Below are 21,197 nucleotides of genomic sequence, written 5' to 3' on the forward strand. Positions count from 1 at the left end.
TATAAATGTAATGGAAAGAAAATATTACAACATATAAGTAAACAGAAATACTAGGTTTGGATTATAGGACTACAGCTCCATCTCCCTTCTTCCCTTTTCTTCCTGAATTTTAAGAATTTTTTCCTTTCAAAATGAAACACTTAAAATGCTATTATTCTTATGGCTACATGAGAAATTTTAAAAGACATTAGCAAAGAGATAGGTTAACAGATACCCTTTACTCCAAATGTTTTATTCACTAAAGCAAGTGCAGAAAATACGTACTTAAACTGTGTGCCTAAAGTGTATGTTTCCATAAAAAATATAATTCAGACTGGCCTCCTCTCAGTGTAAACACTGACATGTCATTACAAACAAGGCTATACATTTTCCTACCAACGTGTTAACAAAAATACTAAGCATAGTCAGTTCCCTGTCTCATGAAAGCCACAGGTTTTTATTAACTCCAACAAAAAAGAAAATAAGTTTACTTATTTCCAGGTGTTATGATTCAATGACCACTTGTCATTTAATTAACAACAATAATAATATACAGATGAATAGTGGCCTCAAAAAGAAATGAGGCTTTCTCTTCCACCTCTAAATGGAAAAGAAAGCAAAACAAGAAAACTCAAAAGTTGCACACAGGAATATTATTTTCTTTAGATGTTTTATTAAAAAAAGAAAAAGGACAAAAAGAAAAATACCAAGTATGTTCATATAAGTGAGTGAAGTGAAGTCGCTCAGTCGTGTCCGACTCTTTGTGACCCCATGGGGTGTAGCCTATCAGGCTCCTCTCTGTCCGTGGGATTTTCCAGGCAAGAGTGCTGGAGTGGATTGCCATTTCCTTCTCCAGAGGATCTTCCCGACCCAGGAAACGAACCCATGTCTCCTGGATTGCAGGCAGACGCTTTACCGTCTGAGCCACCTGTTCATATACTATTATGATAGTCTCTAAGCCTTCAAACATGGGCCATATTTACCTGAAGTCATAAACACCACTTTCTAGGGAGAATGTGTGATGTGTGAAGTCGCTCAGTCGTCTCCGACTCTCTGCGACCCTGTGGACTGTAGCCCGCAAGGCTCCTCTGTCCATGGGATTCTCCAGGTAAGAACACTGGAGTGGGTTCGTAGGTGTAAACTCAGAGATCTAGTATTAGCTCTATATAGCTCTAGTTCACTGTACTTAGCACTCTTTTCTTGATGCAAGGACACTCACTCTAGGTTATCTTTCAAATAACTATCCAGGTCACATAGAGTAATGGGTAATGCAATTTATTGGTTTGGACTCTCACTTACACATAATCTTGACACCTCAGTTATGTGGCTGCTTGGGATAAGACAGAAAGGAGGAGGCAAGTGCCCTGGCACACGAAATTCAGGGGAATTAATAGTACCAAAGGGTCAAAGGTAAAATTTTAGAGATGCCTTGGGCTTAGAGATCCTTTTTAAATAGAGTATTTGGATAAGTGAGCAGGGTGAGGTTCCATTTACTTTAATCGAAGATGAACCAATGAAAATGGAAGCCAGTGTGACATTTTACCAGTTATTCTCCCTAAGAGATCTAAAACACTCGATCACACAACTGAAAATGGCTATATTACTAGAAACTTGACACTAGCCTTTTACCTAACCATTCACATCATTTAAAATCTTTCCACAATAGTACTATAGACCTGCTAGTACTAAGATAATAATCAAACTGAAAGTGCTTCTTCAAACAAATATTTCTATGACCAAACAAGAAATATAATTAGGGGAATATACCTCCAACAATATAGTTGTTGCTGTTCAGTTGCTAAGTAGTGTCTGACTCTTGGCAACCCCATGGACTGCAGCATGCCAGGCTCCTCTGTCTTCCACTATTATCTCCTGGAGCGTGCTCAAATTCATATCCATTGACTCAGTGATGCTATCTAACCATCTCATCCTCTCCCACTCCCCTCTCCTGCTGCCTACAATTCTTCCTAGCATCAGGGTCTTCCAATAAGTCAGCTCATCCCATCAGGTGGCCACAGTATTGAATCTTCAGCCTTAGCTACAGTTCTTCCAAGGAATATTCAGGGTTGACTTCCTTTCGAATAGACTGGTTTGATCTCTCTCCTATCCAAGGGACCTTCAAGAGTTTTCTCCAGCACCATAGTTCAAGAGCACCAATTCTTTGGCACTCAGCCTTCTTGATGGTCCAATTCTCACATCCATATATGACTAGTGGAAAAACCACAGCTCTGACTATGTGAATCTTGGACAGCACAGAGATGTCTCTACTTTTTAATATGCTGTCTAGGTTTCTCATAGCTTTCCTTCCAAGGAGCAAGGATCTTTTAATTTCGTGGCTGTAGTCACTGTCCGCAGTGATTCTGAAGCCAAAGACAATAAAATCTGTCACTGCTTCCACTTTTTCACCTTCTATTTTTCACTAAGTGATGGAACCCAATGTCATGATCTTAGTTTTTTAACTATTGTTTCAAGCTAGCTTTTTCACTCTCCTCTTTCACCCTCATCAAGAAGCTCTTCAGTTCCTCTTTGCTATGCTGTGCTTAGTCACTCAGTCATGTCCAACTCTTTGCAACCCCCCAGACTGTAGCTCATCATGCTCAATGTCCATTGGGATTCTGCAGGCGAGAATACTAAAGTGGGTTGCCATGCCCTCCTCCAAAGGATCTTCCCAACCCAGGGATCGAACCTAGGTCTCCCACACTGCAGGCAGATTCTTTACCATCTGAGCCCTAGGGAAGCCCTAGTTCCTTGTTAGTTTTACCATTAAAGTGATACCATCTACTAGCTGAGGTTATTGATATTTCTCACAGAAACCTTAATTCTAGCTTGGGATGCATCCAGCTCAGCTTTTCACGATGTACTCTGCATATGAGTTAAATAAGCAGGATGACAACATACAGCCTTGTCATAGTCCTTTCCCAGTTTTGAACCAGTGCATTGTTCCATGTCCAATTCTAATTGTTGCTTTTAGACCTGCATACAAGTTTCTCAGGAGACAGGTTAGGTGGCCTAGTACTCCCATCTCTTTAAGAACTTTCCAGTTTGTTGTGACCCACTTGGGCTTCCCTTGTGGCTTAGTGGTCAAGAATTCACCTGCAATGTGGGAGATTGAGTTCAATCCCTGGGTTGAGAAGATCCCCGGGAGAAGGGAAAGGCTACCCACTCCAGTATTCTGGCCTAGAGAATTCCACGGACTGTATAGTCTATGGGGTGGCAAGAGTCAGACACAACTGAGTGACTTTTACTTCACTTGAACATTCATTGGCATTGCCTTTTGGTGGGGCATTGCCCTTCCTTGGGATTGGAATGAAAACTGACCTTTTCCAGTCCTGTGGCCACTGCTGAGTTTTCCAAATTTGTTGGCATATTGAGTGCAGCACTTTAACAGCATCATCTTTTAGGATTTGAAAGAGTTCGGCAGGAATTCCATCAGTTCCACTAGCTTTTTTGAAGTAATGCTTCCTAAGGCCGACCTGACTTCATACTTCAGGATGTCTGGCTCTAGATAAGTGACCACACCATCTTGGTTATGTCATTTTTGTATAGTTCTATTATTGCCACCTTTTCTTAATCTCTTCTGCCTCTGTTAGGTCCTTACCATTTCTGTCCTTTATCACACCCATCCTTGCATGAAATGTTCCCTTGGTATCTCCAATTTTCTTGAAGAGAGCTCTACTCTTTGCTCATTCAGTAGTTTTCCTCTATTTCTTTGCATTGCTCATTTAATGCAAATGATATAGAATTTTTAAAAAAGAATTTTTTTATCCTGCTCAGCTGACTATGATGGCTACTCCATTTCTTCTAAGGGATTCTTGCCCACAGAAGTAGATATAATGGTCATCTGAGTTAAATTCACCGATTCCAGTCCATTTTAGTTCACTGATTTCTAAAACATTGATGATCACTCTTGCCATCTCCTGTTTGACCATTTCCAATTTGCCTTGATTCATGGACCTAACATTCCAAGTTTCTATGCAATGTTGCTCTTTACAGCATCGGACTTTACTTCCATCACCTGTCACATTCACAAATGGATGTTGTTTTTGCTTTGGTTCCATCTCTTCATTCTTTCTGGAGTTATTTCTCCACTGATCTCCAGTAGCATATTGGGCACCTGCCGACCTGGGGAGTTCATCTTTCAGTGTCATACCTTTCTGCCTTTTCAAACTGTTCATGGGATTCTCAAAGCAAGAAAACCGAAGCGGTTTGCCATTCTTTTCTCCAGTGAACCACATTTTGTCAGAACTCTCCACCATGGCCCATCCATCTTGGGTGGCCCTACATGGCATGGCTCATTGGTCCATGTGATCAGTTTGGTTAGTTTTCTGTGATTGTGGCTTTCATTCTGTCTGCCCTCTGATGGATAAGAGGCTTATGGAAACTTCCTGATGGGACACACTGTCTTGAGGGGGGGAAAACTGGGTCTTATTCTGATGGGTGGGACCATGTTCAGTAAATGTTTAATCCAATTTTCTTTGATGGGGGGGGGGGGCTGTATTCCCTCCCTGTTGCTTCTCAGTGTCCAACTCTTTGTGACCCCATGGACTGTAGCACACCAGGCCTCCCTGTCCATCACCAACTCATGGAGCCTACTCAAACTCATGTCCACTGAGTCAGTGATGCCATCCAACTATCTCATCCTCTGTCATCCCCTTCTCCTCTGCCCTCAATCTTTCCCAGCATCAGGGTCTTTTCAAATGAGTCAGCTCTTTGCATCAGGTGGCAAAAGTACTGGGAGTTTCAGCTTCAACATCAGTCCTTCCAATGAATACCCAGGACTGATCTCCTTTGGGATGGACTGGTTAGATCTCCTTGCATTCCAAGGGACTCTCAAGAGTCTTCTCCAACACCACAGTTCAAAAGCATCAATTCTTCAATGCTCAGCTTTCTTTATAGTCCAACTCTCACATCCATACATGACTACTAGAAAAACCATAGCCTTGACTAGACGGACCTGTTATTCAGTTATCTCTTGACTTCCTACTTTTGCATTCCAACCCCCTTTGATGAAAAGGGCATCTTTTTGGGGTGTTAGTTCTAGAACGTGTTGTAGGTCCTCATAGAACTGGCCAACTTCAGCTTCTTCAGCATTAGTGGCTGGGGCATAGACTTGGATTACTTTGATGTTGAATGGTTTGCCTTGGAAACAAACTGAGATCATTCTGTCATTTTTGAGGCCACACCCAAGTTCTGCATTTCAGGCTCTTTCACTGACCGTGAGGACTACTCCATTTCTTCTAAGGGATTCTTGCCCACAGTAGTAGATATAATGGTCATCTAAATTTTTAAACTCACCCATTTCCATTCATTTTAGTTCACTGATCCTAAGATGACGTTGTTCGATCTTGCCATTTCCTGCTTGACCATGTCTAATTTACCTTGATTCATCCCAGGTTCCTTTGCGAAATTCTTCTTTACAGCACTGGACTTTACTTTCACCACCAGACAGATCCACAATTGAAAGTCATTTCCACTTTGGCCCAGTTGCTACATTCTTTCCGGAGCTATTTGCAATTGCCCTCCACTCTTCCCCAAGAGCATACTAGACATGTTCTGACCTGAGGGGCCTTAACTTCCAGTATCACAGATCTTTTTGCCTTTTTATACTGTTCATGAGGTTCTCCAGGCAGGAATACTGGAGTGGACTGCCATTCTCTCCTCCTGTGGATCACATTTTGTCAGAATTCTTCACTATGACCCATCTATTTTGGGTGGTCCTACACAGCATGGTTCATAGCCTCACTGAGTTACAAAAGCCCCTTCACCAAGACAAGGCTGTGATCCATGAAGGTCTCCAAGAATAAAGAGGAGCATAAAAAACGAAAGGCAAACTTTTAGACAGATTTTCTCAACTTCTTTCTATACCTCATGCTGATGGAACCAAGTCCACTGTTTCAAAAGACACAGTTATTTACATTCTTATCACAGTTATTATTTATAAGTTTTTGAGGCCCAACACAATTGTAGTAGAATTTTAGAATAACCAATCAAATATACTCAGAGGTCCTGAAACTGTACCTGAGACTATACTTGAAGATCTATGAAGTATTACAATTTTCATACAGGTTTACAGATAAACTTAGGTGAGAACAGATCCAAAATTCGAAATATCAACTGATCATGTGACATATTATCAATGTCACAAGTGGTCATGGGACATGGAGGTAGGTAACTGATCTGGGATGCAGGACCACCAGAAAGCTGCATATCAAGATACTTGCTACATGGCCAAAAGGGAGAGAGAAACAAAGAAATGATGTACAATGACTATTATTACACATGGTAACATAAATGAATCTGAAATTGCACGCAAAAGTAGGGGGAAACTAAAGAGGGCATAGTGGATGATTCCAGGAAAAACAGATTGTTGGTGCTAAAACCCAGAAGAGTGGTTACCCTTCTGGCAAGAACACAGAGACTAGAAGGGCAACAAAAGGAACTTCCAGCATGCTAATAATGTTCTGTTTCTTGAACTACATGCTGATTACACAGATATTTTCATTTTGTAAAAATATAGTCGACCCTTCTACATGTTTGAGCTGGTGCAGGTTTACTTATACATAGACTTTTTTCAACAGTAACACTACAATACTACACAATCTGCAATCCAAACTACCATACTTGATTAGATCCATAATTGGTTGAATTCAGAGATATAGACAGCTGACTAAGTCATAACCAGATTTTCAATTCTATAGAGGATAGGAGTCCATTAACTCCCATGTTGTTCAAGGGTCAACTATAATCAGTTTGTATACTTATGATATGTATACTGTTCTTATATGTGTTAAATGTCAATAAAACATTTACTTAAGAAAATGTTATGTCCAGATTACCATTATTATATGAAATCATCACAGAAAGATGTCCTGTGACAGGAATGTTGAGCAGGAAATGCACTTAAAGGACAACATCAAATCAAGGTAGGATAAACTCTTGACAACTGTTATTAAAACCAATTTATGTCCTGCTCTGATACTATATACCACCATTAGAAAGCCACTGTATGGAGTTCTTCATCAGGCTCACTGAGACTTTAAGAATACTAAAGCACCATGGTACATGTAGGGCAGAGGTTCAAGTTCACACTACCTGGATGTATCATTTTGATCAGAAGTTGTTAGTGTAATTTACTTACCTTTAGATACTTCTGGATTGGATTTCTTACTGAGTCCTTGCTATTAGTCATAAAAATAATATTTATGTATTATAAAATAGCCTAAAAGAAAGATATTGCATACAGTAAGTAAAATCATTTATGCTTTAAATACTAAGGGTCTTAATGTATATGAAATATTTTTAAGTTTTTAAGAATAAGAGCTCAAAGATAAGTTATGAATAATTGAATTTATTACATAAACAAAAACACATGAAACGATTCACCGTAAAAGGTAAACATTCTATGTACACTGGACCCTAACAAAAAACTGATTACGTTAAAAGCAGAGACTTATTAGGGTTTAAAAAAATAAAGATACAGCCATTTAAAAAATACTACATAGTACACACTTTTTTAAGAATTTATTAACTGTTAGAATTTCCACCTGTTTTTTTCCCTATACACCCTTACTTCTGCATGTATGCCCACTTCAAACTCTTATCTCCACCCTACAGGCAGCAACTGTAGCTCCAATCTAAGCTGAATTTAGTTATCCTTTTGGACCTTAATGTCTCCATCACAGGAAGCAACTGTAGCTCCAATCTAAGCTGAATTTAGTTATCCTTTTGGACCTTAATGTCTCCATCATTTGGTATGCCATCATCATTGCTTTTATCAAATAGCAAAAGTCTATCAGCGATGAATCTGATTGACCCACTCCCATCTATATTAAGTCACAGAATCCAAATAGGATAGAATACTTGCCTTCCTTGGACCCCATCTCTAGTTGTCTAACATGACAGTATGCTTTCCTTACCTTTATCTCAAGACAAATGCCCACAGCCTCTTATCATAGCTCACTTGATACAATATTCAGTCCTCTCTGACTCTAGATTCCTAGCAAACAAGTGTAAAACCAAGGAGGCAGTATCTCATTAACCTAAGTCTCTAAGGTTTAAATTTCATGGACTATTTGATAACTTATCCAGATAGTAAAAAGGAAACATATTATAACATTAACAGAACTAGCAACCACTGCTTCATAAGATTGAAGCTACCCTCTGATCTGGAGACTGAATGGACCTGCAATGTTTCATCTGATCGTGAGCAACTCAGAAATACATACCTTTCTTTCTTTAAAAATGATACCACAGAAATGTCTCTCCCAGTCTCCTAGTACTAAGTAAATGTAGTAAAATGCACATTTATCTCAATACTGACCTAATTTTTTTTTTTCAACATGTCTTTGAATTTAAGTCTGTTCTTGCCTTTGCAGAAACAGGAATCTTTTTTTTTAGTCAAAAAGAGTATCAAAGAACTGGGAAAAAAAAAACAGCAAAATGATTTATTTTCTATAGTCTTTAAAAAGAGAATTCTCCCCTGAGTTTACCTGTGAAAAGCCAATGAATTTCAAATGAAGAGATGAGAACAGAATATAATACAGTTCTTTTATAAACATAAGAGATACTCAACTTCACTGTGTGTATACTTCCAGTGAAGACTTATGCCTTTTCTTCTAAGCTCTAGCCCTAAGTAAACACAGAATCATAGGTGGAAATAGGCCATGTTTAGCACTAGAAGCAGCATTCACAGTTCATTCACAGAATAAAGCAGAAAATAGTTAGGTAAATGAATATTACAACATAAAGTGTACTGATGATAAAACTGCAATAAAGTAACTTACATGATGTTTACAACACTTTTTTTTACCAGGTAGCCTAGTTGTAAACATTTCCATTAAACCACTGCCCTCTAAAGCCTAACCAACCACACAAACAAAAATCATCTTTTGTGACAACAAAATTGTGAAGAATTTGTACTCCATGGCTCCTTATCTTGGTGGTTTTCGGAGTAAGACAAATACTGTGTTAAGAGGTTTCACTGATTTCTCCATCTTGAATAACTGCCAGTTCTGGAACTTCATTCATCCTCAAAACCTCTGCATAGAGCAAATAATCATGTAGGATTCTGGGAAGAGGCAACTGACGGATAAACCCATCAGACTGTAGGTGTTCTAGTTTTAGACGGGACCAAATTTCCAAACGACAAAGGTGGGTCAGGGATGGAACAGAGGCTGGAGAAACAAACATAAAAAGAAAGACAAAAATGTTGAACCAGAAAGTATAACAGTCCATTAAGGTAAATGCCCCTTTTCCCCCTCACCTCTGTTAGGAAAAACAAGTGGTATGTTACTTAGACTTACTTTTGAAAGATTACTTGGGCCAGGATGACCAAAATAAACTCCATTTATTTATTCATTTTACAACTTTCCTGGTTCTTCTTCCTCCAATTTCTGGCCACACATTCCAAAGTCAGTACCCACCACCATATAGAATTAATGTTCAAATTCTAAATATCTGGCAATACCAGTTGGGACTTAAGAAATGGGTGATCTAACTTTAGAAATGATAGAAGGGCACCGCAGCAAATGTTACTTCCCACTCACTCTCGCTGCAAATGGTCTCCAGACCCACCACATCAAGTGAATAAATATGTAGCTTATATTCATTTTGCTCTTTTTATCCATGATAGAAAATGAAATTTTAAAATTGACACAGAGAAAAAGAACCTTTACTGAAAGCCTACTATGCCATCTGCCCATACACATTCTATTTTTATCTTCCTTTACTCTGTGAGGTACATATTATCATGCTCTCATAGAGACAAGAAAACAAGAGATTTAAGTAACTTTTCAAAGGCCAAACATCTAATACATGGTAGACCATGATTCAAACTCAAGCGCATATGACCCCAAAACATGCATGTATATGTACACATGCTAAAACCACTGCTGCTAAAAGCTAATAACCAATTAAAAGGATAACCCACATATGCTTAATTAGGAATCATATGACAGTGGTTTTACTAAGATGAAAAGTGTTAATTAAAGAAGTTAATGTTCATGACGAGGGGTACCTCCTCACTGCCGCCCTTCCTGACCTTCAACGTGGGATAGCTCTTCTAGTCCCTCCTGCGCCCCTGCAGCTACCGCTCCTTGGACATCGGGTTATTCCTCCTGGCCACCGCCCCTGGCCTCGGGCGTGGCGTGGCTCCTCCTAGCCGCCGCCCCTGGCCTTGGACGCCGCCCCTGACCTCGGACTTGGGTAGCTCCTCTCGACTGTTCCTGCGCCGATGCAGCCTGGCACTCTCGGCCGCTGCCCTTGACCTCGGAGGTGGGATAACTCTTCTTGGCCACCGCCCTTCAGGCATGGGGTCCTCCCGGCTTCTGCCTCTGACCTCGGACGTGGGGTAGCTCCTCTTGGCTGCGCTTAGTGCGCCGGTCGCAGCTGCCCGCGCTTAGTGCGCTGGGCAGCGCCGGTCGCAGCTGCCCGCGCTTAGTGCGCTGGGCAGCACCGGTCAGTTTTCATTACAATCCCAAAGAAAGGCAATGCCAAAGAATGTTCAAACTACCGCACAATTGCACTCATCTCACATGCTAGTAAAGTAATGCTCAAAATTCTCCAAGCCAGGCTTCAGCAAAACGTGAACCGTGAACTTCCTGTTCAAGCTGGTTTTAGAAAAGGCAGAGGAACCACAGATTAAATTGCCAGCATCTGCTGGATCATCGAAAAAGCAAGAGAGTTCCAGAAAAACATCTATTTCTGCTTTATTGACTATGCCAAAGCCTTTGACTGTGTGGATCACAATAAACTGTGGAAAATTCTAAGAGAGATGGGAATATCAGACCACCTGACCTGCCTCTTGAGAAACCTGTATGCAGGTCAGGAAGCAACAGTTAGAACTGGACATGGAACAACAGACTGGTTCCAAATAGGAAAAGGAGTACGTCAAGGCTGTATATTGTCACCCTGCTTATTTAACTTCTATGCAGAGTACATCATGAGAAACGCTGGACTGGAAGAAACACAAGCTGGAATCAAGACTGCCGGGACAAATATCAAGAACCTCAGATATGCAGATGACACCACCCTTATGGCAGAAAGTGAAGAGAAACTAAAAAGCCTCTTGAAAGTGAAAGAGGAGAGTGAAAAAGTTGGCTTAAACCTCAACATTCAGAAAACGAAGATCATGGCATCCGGTCCCATCACTTCATGGGAAACAGATGGGGAAACAGTGGAACCAGTGTCAGACTTTATCTTTTTGGGTTCCAAAATCACTGCAGATGGTGACTGCAGCCATGAAATTAAAAGACGCTTACTTCTTGGAAAAGTTATGACCAACCTAGATAGCATATTGAAAAGCAGAGACATTACTTTGCTGACTAAGGTCCGTCTAGTCAAGGCTATGGTTTTTCCTGTGGTCATGTATGGACATGAAAGTTGGACTGTGAAGAAGGCTGAGCGCCGAAGAATTGATGCTTTTGAACTGTGGTGTTGGAGAAGACTCTTGAGAGAGTCCCTTGGACTGCAAGGAGATCCAACCAGTCCATTCTGAAGGAGATCAGCCCTGGGATTTCTTTGGAAGGAAAGATGCTAAAGCTCAAACTCCAGTACTTTGGCCACCTCATGCAAAGAGTTGACTCATTGGAAAAGACTCTGATGCTGGGAGGGATTGGGGGCAGGAGGAGAAGGGGATGACAGAGGATGAGATGGCTGGATGGCATCACTGACTGGATGGACATGAGTCTGAGTGAATTCCGGGAGTTGGTGATGGACAGGGAGGCCTGGCGTGCTGTGATTCATGGGGTCGCAAAGAGTCGGACACGACTGAGCAACTGAACTGAACTGAATGTTCATGAAAACTAGGCGTACTAAAAACAGATACTGGTTTTATGTGAATTAAATCTAATGCCTTTTGTTAAGTGCAGGAAATCTTTCATAAACCCCTGTGAAATGAACCAAAGATTACCAGACCAGGATCAGAGCAGCAAAGACAAGTACAATCAAGAGCCCAACTGGTATCAGACCTACTGGTCTGACTTCAAGTCTAGGGTTTTTTATTAATAACCCACAGGGCCTGAGACATGCTAGTTCTCTACCATCAGTAATATCTTCCAAACCACTGAAGTGAGTCCATCATCTTAGATTTTAATTTAAGCTTACCGGTTTAAGTTTAGTTCATTCAGAATTTGGGTAACTCCTCAAGTCACAGTGTTTCAAAATGCCAAATTAGAAAAGCAACAGAGTTAGTTTATTTTGTAAATAAAACCAAAGTCTAAGAAGAGTATTCCCTTAAACTGTGAGTCACATAGATTCCCCACTATAAAAATAAGACTACAGCAACGACAATATAGAGAACATTTACTTCCACTGTTTCCATATTTAATAGTTTAAAATTTTACGCTTATCTGTAAACTTAAGGAAGAATCATTCTCACTTCTAAGATGAGAAAACATAGATAAAGGGAACACTGGAGTGATGAGCAGGAAACCATATGGAAAACAAGCTCAAACTGCAAACCCCAACAGTTTTCCAAAGGAGTACTAAGTAGGTTCAACTTCAGCAAGCAGGTGGCCCATGTTCAACTGTTACACATAAGGAAGCCCTCTCTTCCTCTGAGAGTATGAACAATAGTTGGCCCTAATGTCACTGGATATGCACAAATGTAATAAAAGTTTCAGAAATGAGCATAACTGATTCTTGGTAAGCACACAGCTCGGCTGGTAGAGATAAAATGTCCTAACCTCTGCAAACACTGATTATGCCATGGGCACAGCCAGAAGGAACTGATAGAGAAAATGATAAGACTACAGAGCATGTGGGTTAAAGTGAGACTGGTTAAGAGAATTTTTACTCACATTATATTACAGTTTAGTATGTACCTGGTTAAACTGAAACTTTCCATTCTGCACATTGTTAATGTAGATAGCTATTAAAAATCCAAAAGGAAGATAAAGGATGGCTGTGCAACCTGGAGGAGAGCGGCTGGCTCAGAGCTAAGGAATCCTTAATATTTCTCCAGCTTCACCAATTTGACAGACTACACTGACATACAAACTTCTCAGTCTGACCAGGGAATGTGCCTCTAGCTGTCCCACAGTTTCCTATAGTGCAGACAAGCCTTTCAGAACCATCTGACTACATCACAGGAGCCCTATTGCTCTATCTTTCACAACCAAATAACCATACATCTGCTTATGCAGATATGTGTGTAGAAAGCTTAATCATCTGTGATCAAGCCAAAAACTGGACCAGTACACATTTATTAGGGACTTTCCTGCTGGCTCAGATGGTAAAGAATCTGCCTACAATGCAGTAGATCCAGGTTCCATCCCTGGGTTGGGAAGATACCCTGGAGAAGGGAATGGCTACCCACTCTAGTATTCTTGCCTAGAGAAGTCCATGAACAGAGGAGCCTGGTGGGCTACAGTTCATGGGGTCACAAAGAGTTGGACACGACTGAGTACCTAACATTTTCACAGTTACACATTTATTATGGGAAGCTTATATGACTTGCCCATGTTGACACTGTACAGAAACAACAGAGCTGATACTAGATCCAAATGATTGGACCCCATGTCTAGGGTTTTCTAAACTGGTGATAAACCCAAAATAATTCTCTTAACATCTTCTAAACCACTGAAACTATCATAAATTTCAAGAGAGCTTTCCATTCAATAATTTTAAAAAGGATAGTTATTCCAGTTACTGATTCTACTTTTAATGCACTATTTTGATTTTCCTCTGGTGAGCACAAGATATCACTGGCCTGATGAACAGTTAGAGGTAAGAACTATATTAACATAGACAATAATATATTCATCAGTGCCATCTTAGTTTAATATGCCAGTGAATATTAAGGGAATTGTATAATCATATATGTAATATTTCAAGGCATGCAAAATTCCTATCAAAGTTTTAGTGATGCATAGTATTTCCAGATGTGTTGCCACTAGACTGACAGAAGATCAAGACAGGCCTTGAATTTATAATATGGAAAAGCCCAGAAACTGTATGTGAAACATAACGTTCATAAAAACCTGTTAAAACCAGATTTGTTAAATATCTCTCTTTTCCAACATTATGGCACCGATCATAGTCTAGAAAATGATGTATAAAACCACACTATAAATGATGTATAAATGATGTATAAATTTGTAAATGATGTATAAAACCATACTATATTTGGGTCACTTTTCTGACCCAATCATTTTCAAGTTATTATGTTAAACACAGTTTACCTCCAGACCTATAAGGAGACAAGGAACCTTTACCTATTCATTTCTACATAGAAGTTTTCAATTTTGTTAACTTTGTCATATGTACTAAGAACAATCAAAACAGAAGGTCACATGTTATATGAAATTGTACTAAAATTAAAATAATGATCAAAATAAACCCCAAAATTCTTAATTATGCTTGTTAATGCCAAGTTTACTATAGTACAGCAGTACATATACATCATACAAACCCATTACCTATATTTTCCAGAACCATTTCGTCACTAGCCTGCCCTCATGCCAATATTCAAATGATATATCTGCCTTGACTTTATTTCTATGGTTCCTCTGCAGGGTTTTCCACATCAAATGCATTCATCTGACTTCTGGGATATCTTCTACAATATGTATTTTCATCACTAATATGATGTCTTTATGGTTCCATCCTTTTGTTCTCAGTCTTCCTTAACTTACTTATACAGTCTCTCTCTCTCTTCCACTGAAAACGTCCATTAAAAACTTCAACAAATATAAAAAGAAACTACCTAAAGACGCTGGAGTATAAATAAGAGATAGATTAGAACAGGAAATGAAAACTTAAACAATGACCAGCAGAAGAGCAATGAATAGAAGGAATGGAAAGGGCACCACCCAGTAACAAGCCCTGAGCTACAGTTGTGAGGCGAAAGTGAAAGTCACTCAGTCGTGTCCAACTCTTTGCAACCCCATGGACTATACAGTCCCTGGAATTTTACAGGCCAGAATACTAGAGTGGGTAGCCTTTCCTTCTGCAGGGGACATTCCCAACCCAGGAATCCAACCCAGGTAAACCACATTGCAGACAGATTCTTTACCAGTTGAGTCACAAGGGAAGCCAAAACTACTGGAGTGAGTAGCCTATCCCTTCTCCAGCAGACTGATTCCCCAGGAATCAAACTGGGGTCTCCTGCACTGCAGGAAGATTTTTTACCAACTGACCTATCAGAGAAGCTGAGCTGGAGTTGAGGAGTCATTATTAACCAGTTGTATGACCTTCAACAAGTCATTTAGATGCTTCAATCTTCAGCTCCTCTTCTATGAAACGGGCATAATGCCTCATCTATACTATGAACATAATTGACACCTCTCTGAATCTAAATGTTATAAACTGTACAATATATCATACAAATACTAAGCATCTTCTAATCTAGTGAAATTGAAATGTTTTGGCTGCACACTCAACTAGTGAAAAGTCTTTTGAGTACTTAACTCCAATGTGTGGATATTTCAGTTCAGTTCAGTTGCTCAGTCGTGTCCAACTCATTGTGACCCCATGGACTGCAACACACCAGGCATCCCTGTCCATCACCACCTCCCGGAGTTTACTCAAACTCATGTCCACTGAGTCAGTGATGCCATCCAACCATCTCATCCTCTGTTGTTTCCTTTTCCTTCTGCCTTCAATGCTTCCCAGTATCAGGGTCTTTTCAAATGAGTCAGTTCTTTGCAACGGGTGGCGATAGTATTGAAGTTTCAGCTTCAGCATCACTCCCTCCAATGAATATTCAGGACTGACTTCTTTTAGGATGAACCGGTTAGATCTCCTTTCAGTCCAAGGGACTCTCAAGAGTCTTCTGCAACACGACAGTTCAAAAGCATCAATTCTTTGGCACTCAGCTTTCTTTATGGTCCAACTCTCATATCCATACATGACTGACTACTGGAAAAACCACAGCTTTGACTAGACGGAACTTTGTTGCAAAGTAATGTCTCTGCTTTTTAATATGCTGTCTATGAAAAGGCAAAATAATAGGATACTGAAAGAGGAACTCCCCAGGTCAGTAGGTGCCCAATATGCTACTGGAGATCAGTGGAGAAATAACTCCAGAAAGAATGAAGAGATGGAGCCAAAGCAAAAACAATACCCAGTTGTGGATGTGACTGGTGATGGAAGCAAGGTCCGACACTGTAAAAAGCAATCTTGCACAGGAACCTGGAATGTCAGGTTCATCAATCAAGGCAAATTGGAAGTGGTCAAACAAGAGATGGCAAGAGTGAACATTGACATTCTAGGAATCAGCAAACTAAAATGGACTGGAATGGGTGATTTTAACTCAGATGACCATTATATCTACTACTGCGGGCAGGAATCCCTCAGAAGAAATGGAGTAGCCATCATGGTCAACAAGAGAGTCCAAAATGCAGTACTTGGATGCAATCGTAAAAACGACAGAATGATCTCTGATCGTCTCCAAGGCAAACCATTCAATATCACAGTAATCCAAGTCTATGCCCCAACCAGTAACGCTGAAGAAGCTGATGTTGAATGGTTCTATGAAGACCTACAAGACCTTTTAGAACTAACACCAAAACAGATGTCCTTTTCATTATAGGGGACTGGAATACAAAAGTAGGAAGTCAAGAAACACCTGGGGTAACAGGCAAATCTGGCCTTGGAATGCGGAATGAAGCAGGGCAAATGCTAATAGAGTTTTGCCAAGAAAATGCACTGGTCATAGCAAACACCCTCTTCCAACAACACAAGAGAAGACCCTCACATGGACATCACCAGATGGCCAACACTGAAATCAGATTGATTATATTCTTTGCAGCCAAAGATGGAGAAGCTCTATACAGTCAACAAAAACAAGACCAGGAGCTAACTGTGGCTCAGATCATGAAATCCTTATTGCCAAATTCAGACTGAAATTGAAGAAAGTAGGGAAAACCACTAGACCATTCAGGTATGACCTAAATCAAATCCCTTATGATTATACAGTGGAAGTGAGAAACAGATTTAAGGGCCTAGATCTGATAGAGTGCCTGATGAACTATGGATGGAGGTTCGTGACATTGTACAGGAGATAGGGATCAAGACCATCCCCATGGAAAAGAAATGCAAAAAAGCAAAATGGCTGTCTGGGGAGGCCTTACAAATAGCTGTGAAAAGGAGAAGAGAAAAGCAGCGGAGAAAATGAAAGATACAAGCATCTGAATGCAGAGTTCCAAAGAATAGCAAGAAGAGATAAGAAAGCCTTCCTCAGTGATCGGTGCAAAGAAATAGATGAAAAAAAACAGAATGGGAAAGACTAGAGATCTCTTCAAGAAAATTAAAGATACCAAGTGAACATTTCATGCAAAGATGGGCTCGATAAAGGACAGAAATGGTATGGACCTAACAGAAGCAGAAGATATTAAGAAGAGGTGGCAAGAATACATGGAAGAACTGTACAAAAAAGATCTTCACGACCCAGATAATCACGATGGTGTGATCACTCACTTAGAGCCAGAAATCCTGGAATGGGAAGTCAAGTGGGCCTTAGAAAGCATCACTACGAACAAAGCTAATGGAGGTGATGGAATTCCAGTTGAGCTATTTCAAATCCTGCAAGATGATGCTGTGCAAGTGCTGCACTCAATATGCCAGCAAACTTGGAAAACTCAGCAGTAGCCACAGGACTGGAAAAGGTCAGTTTTCATTCCAATCCCAAAGAAAGGCAATGCCAAAGAATGTTCAAACTACTGCACAATTGCACTCATCTCACATGCTAGTAAAGTAATGCTCAAAATTCTCCAAGCCAGGCTTCAGCAATACGTGAACCGTGAACTCCCTGATATTCAAGCTGGTTTTAGAAAAGGCAGAGGAACCAGAGATCAAATTGCCAACATCCGCTGGATCATGGAAAAAACAAGAGAGTTCCAGAAAAACATCTATTTCTGCTTTATTGACTATGCCAAAGCCTTTGACTGTGTGGATCATAATAAACTGTGGAAAATTCTGAGAGAGATGGGAATACCAGACCACATGACCTGCCTCTTGAGAAATCTGTATGCAGGTCAGGAAGCAACAGTTAGAACTGGACATGGAACAACAGACTGGTTCCAAATAGGAAAAGGAGTACGTCAAGGCTGTATATTGTCCCCCTGCTTATTTAACTTGTATGCAAAATACATCATGAGAAATGCTGGACTGGAAGAAACACAAGCTGGAATCAAGATTGCTCGGAGAAATATCAATAACCTGAGATATGCAGATGACACCATTCTTATGGCAGAAAGTGAAGAGGAGCTAAAAAGTCTCTTGATGAAAGTGAAAGAGGAGAGTTAAAAAGTTGACTTAAACCTCAACATTCAGAAAACGAAGATCATGGCATCCGGTCCCATCACTTCATGGAAAATAGATGGGGAAACAGTGGAAACAGTGTCAGACTTTATTTTGGGGGGCTCCAAAATCACTGCAGATGGTGACTGCAGCCATGAAATTAAAAGACACTTACTCCTTGAAAGGAAAGTTATGACCAACCTAGACAGCATACTGAAAAGCAGAGACATTACTTTGCCGACTAAGGTCCGTCTAGTCAAGGCTATGGTTTTTCCTGTGGTCATGTATGGATGTGAGAGTTGGGCTGTAAAGAAGGCTGAGCACCGAAGAATTGATGCGTTTGAACTGTGGTGTTGGAGAAGACTCTTGAGAGTCCCTTGGACTGCAAGAAGATCCAACCAGTCCATTCTGAAGGAGATCAACCCTGGGATTTCTTTGGAAGGAATGATGCTAAAGCTCAAACTCCAGTACTTTGGCCACCTCATGCGAAGAGTTGACTCATTGGAAAAGACTCTGATGCTGGGAGGGATTGGGGGCAGGAGGAGAAGGGGACGACCGAGGATGAGATGGATGGATGGCATCACTGACTCGATGGACGTGAGTCTGAGTGAACTCCGGGAGATGGTGATGGACAGGGAGGCCTGGTGTGCTGCGATTCATGGGGTCACAAAGAGTCGGACACGACTGAGCGACTGAACTGAAGTAGAGATGTCCAAAAGTCAGTTGGATGCATGGGATTGGAACCAAAAGAGTTTGTGGCAAGAGAAACAGACTAGAAAAGCATTAGCTACATTAATACCTCTGAGAAAGGCTTTTGTAAATCTTCAGCCGAAATAAATTCCTCTTAAGAGATGATGATTATTACCCTAGCAAGCTCTACCTAGTGCCTGATTAAATAAGAAGCCCTTGATGGATTTAGTCTACCACATGATAATGCATTCACATACAATTCTTATCTTCATCTGGACAAACCTGCCATATGTTAAAGTCTTCAGAGTGAACTCTCACATATACTAATTGATAGGCTAATTTTCCCACTTGGCATATGCTCCCTCTTTTTGCCTTTTTGTTCCCAAATAGATATTTCATTATCATTAAAGAAATTCTATACTGGAAGGTTTAGAGACTCTAAAGAGATTACACTTTCTCTTCAAAAAGAAACCTAAGAGTTTGAATATACCTCAGTTCAAGAATATATTTTCCTGAATGTCTGTTTTTGACTGAGAAAATTTACTTATATATAATTTTCCAAGAAATTAGAAGATATTTCTACATATGCCAAGTTCACTTGTTAAAAACCTATTCAACCTGTTTTATGAAGAGTGACATTTCATGCAAAAATAATTTTCCTAACTTAAGACATAATCTGGTGAACAAAATAGATTAATATAAATCTACATAAGTAAATAGAAATACTTTGCCTATGTTATATTTAGTTTAATTCGGTTTCCTTGTATATAATCTTATATTGTGTCCTCTTTCTTTTTTAACTAGTTTAAAAGCTTTTTTTTTAAAGTGAGAGTAAGTTGATAATTTGTTTTAAAATAGTCATTTAAAATATCAATCAATTCATAAAATTTCTACCCAGCTCACTTGCATAGTTATATCTTACCAACACACTGTCATACATTCAGTAAGAAAAGTTAACAATAAAGAATGGTGATACTTCCTTTTAGAGACAATAAAATATTAAAGAGAGCACACACATCAACACACTCCAAAGAGGAAAATTACATTTAGCATTTTTCTGACCACAAACTAAATATTGACCAACAAAATTTTTAGGATTCACTTTTGCTTGCATAACCCTTACTAAACACAAAAGGGTATCATTAAAATATCACTAAATACCCGTTATTCTTTACATGCTCCTTAGGCCAAACTTACAAAATCCGATATGATTTATGTTGAAGGAAATTACTATGATCTCCCTCACAGTCCCATCCTCTCCCCACATAAAGAAAATGCAAATGATGCCCAATTTAATTATGTTCTCCAGTGACTCTTATCACTTAAAATTACAACACAGCTAGTGAAGACAGAGGAAAAAATAGTAGTGACATGTATTGAAAAATTGTATTTTCTTACCAATATGTTGCTGTAGAGCCCAAGAGGAGTTTGAGGCACGAGCAGAGAGCATCTTTTCAACAGCTGGAGGAAGTCTCCTCCAATTAGTAAACTCCAAAGTGAAGATAAGAATGTCATCACTGACTGAGTCAATCCTACATTGACAAGATATTAATACACATTTAGACACAAAATTCACCAAGGGTTCACTGTGAAAACAAATACCATATACCAATTCTTACAACATCCTAATGTGGAGGCAGAAAGATAACTGCAGCAAAGAAAATATTCATGAAACAAAAGGCAAGTTCAGTGGATATGGAAAAATCATCAAATCAGGTTCCTACACGAAACTCAAGTGACTGTGCATGTGGCTGTCCAACAGATGACAAGAGGAGTCTCTACTCTAGCAGAGGTGGAAGGCCTTGCCGTCCCCCAGCAGCAGTGCTGAGAAAAGGCAGATTTAGCGTCACTGTCATTAGTGGATATGCCATTATTATCCTCCCAAGTGCACCATCTTGCGAAATCTAGACTGGTCATCCTTACAGACACTTAATTTAACAGTGAAAGGAGAAAGCCTAAACACCCCAAAGTGTTTAGGCTTTCACTCAGTCATGTCCGACTCTTTGTGACCCCATGGACTATACAGTCCTTGGAATTCTCCAGCCAGAATACTGGAGTGGGTAGCCTTTCCCATCTCCAAGGGATCTTCTCAACCCAGGTGTCGAACCCAGGTCTCCTGCATTGCAGGAGGATTGTTTACCAGCTGAGCCACAAGGAAAGCCCAAGAATACTGCAGTGGGTAACCTATCCCTTCTCCAGTGGATCTTCCTAACCCAGGAATTGAACTGGGGTCTCCTGCATTGCAGGCAGATTCTTTACCAGCTGAGCTACCAGGGAAGCCAAAGCTG

General features: G+C 40.1%; 1 protein-coding gene across 3 annotated transcripts in view; it reads right to left on the reverse strand.

Moving 5' to 3' along the window:
* Positions 1 to 7,307: 7,307 nt before the first annotated feature.
* The window catches only part of ASB3 (ankyrin repeat and SOCS box containing 3), a 107,068-nt gene continuing 93,178 nt past the window's right edge, over positions 7,308 to 21,197 (reverse strand). For 2 of the 3 annotated variants that reach the window (XR_005718410.1, XR_005718411.1), the window contains 3 exons: positions 20,308 to 20,441; positions 7,711 to 9,152; positions 7,308 to 7,642 (listed from right to left, as the gene is read on the reverse strand). Coding sequence is in view for 1 of the 3 variants with exons in the window: in XM_040224824.1 (XP_040080758.1) it covers positions 8,947 to 9,152; positions 20,308 to 20,441 (340 nt within the window). In the remaining 2 variants the exon portion in view is untranslated. Of the gene's footprint in view, positions 7,643 to 7,708; positions 9,153 to 20,307; positions 20,442 to 21,197 lie in introns of those variants that run through there. The other variant, XM_040224824.1, reaches the window with a different exon arrangement.

The sequence above is a fragment of the Oryx dammah genome, unplaced genomic scaffold, assembly GCF_014754425.2.
Source record: "Oryx dammah isolate SB20612 unplaced genomic scaffold, SCBI_Odam_1.1 HiC_scaffold_25, whole genome shotgun sequence".
NCBI lineage: Eukaryota > Metazoa > Chordata > Mammalia > Artiodactyla > Bovidae > Oryx > Oryx dammah.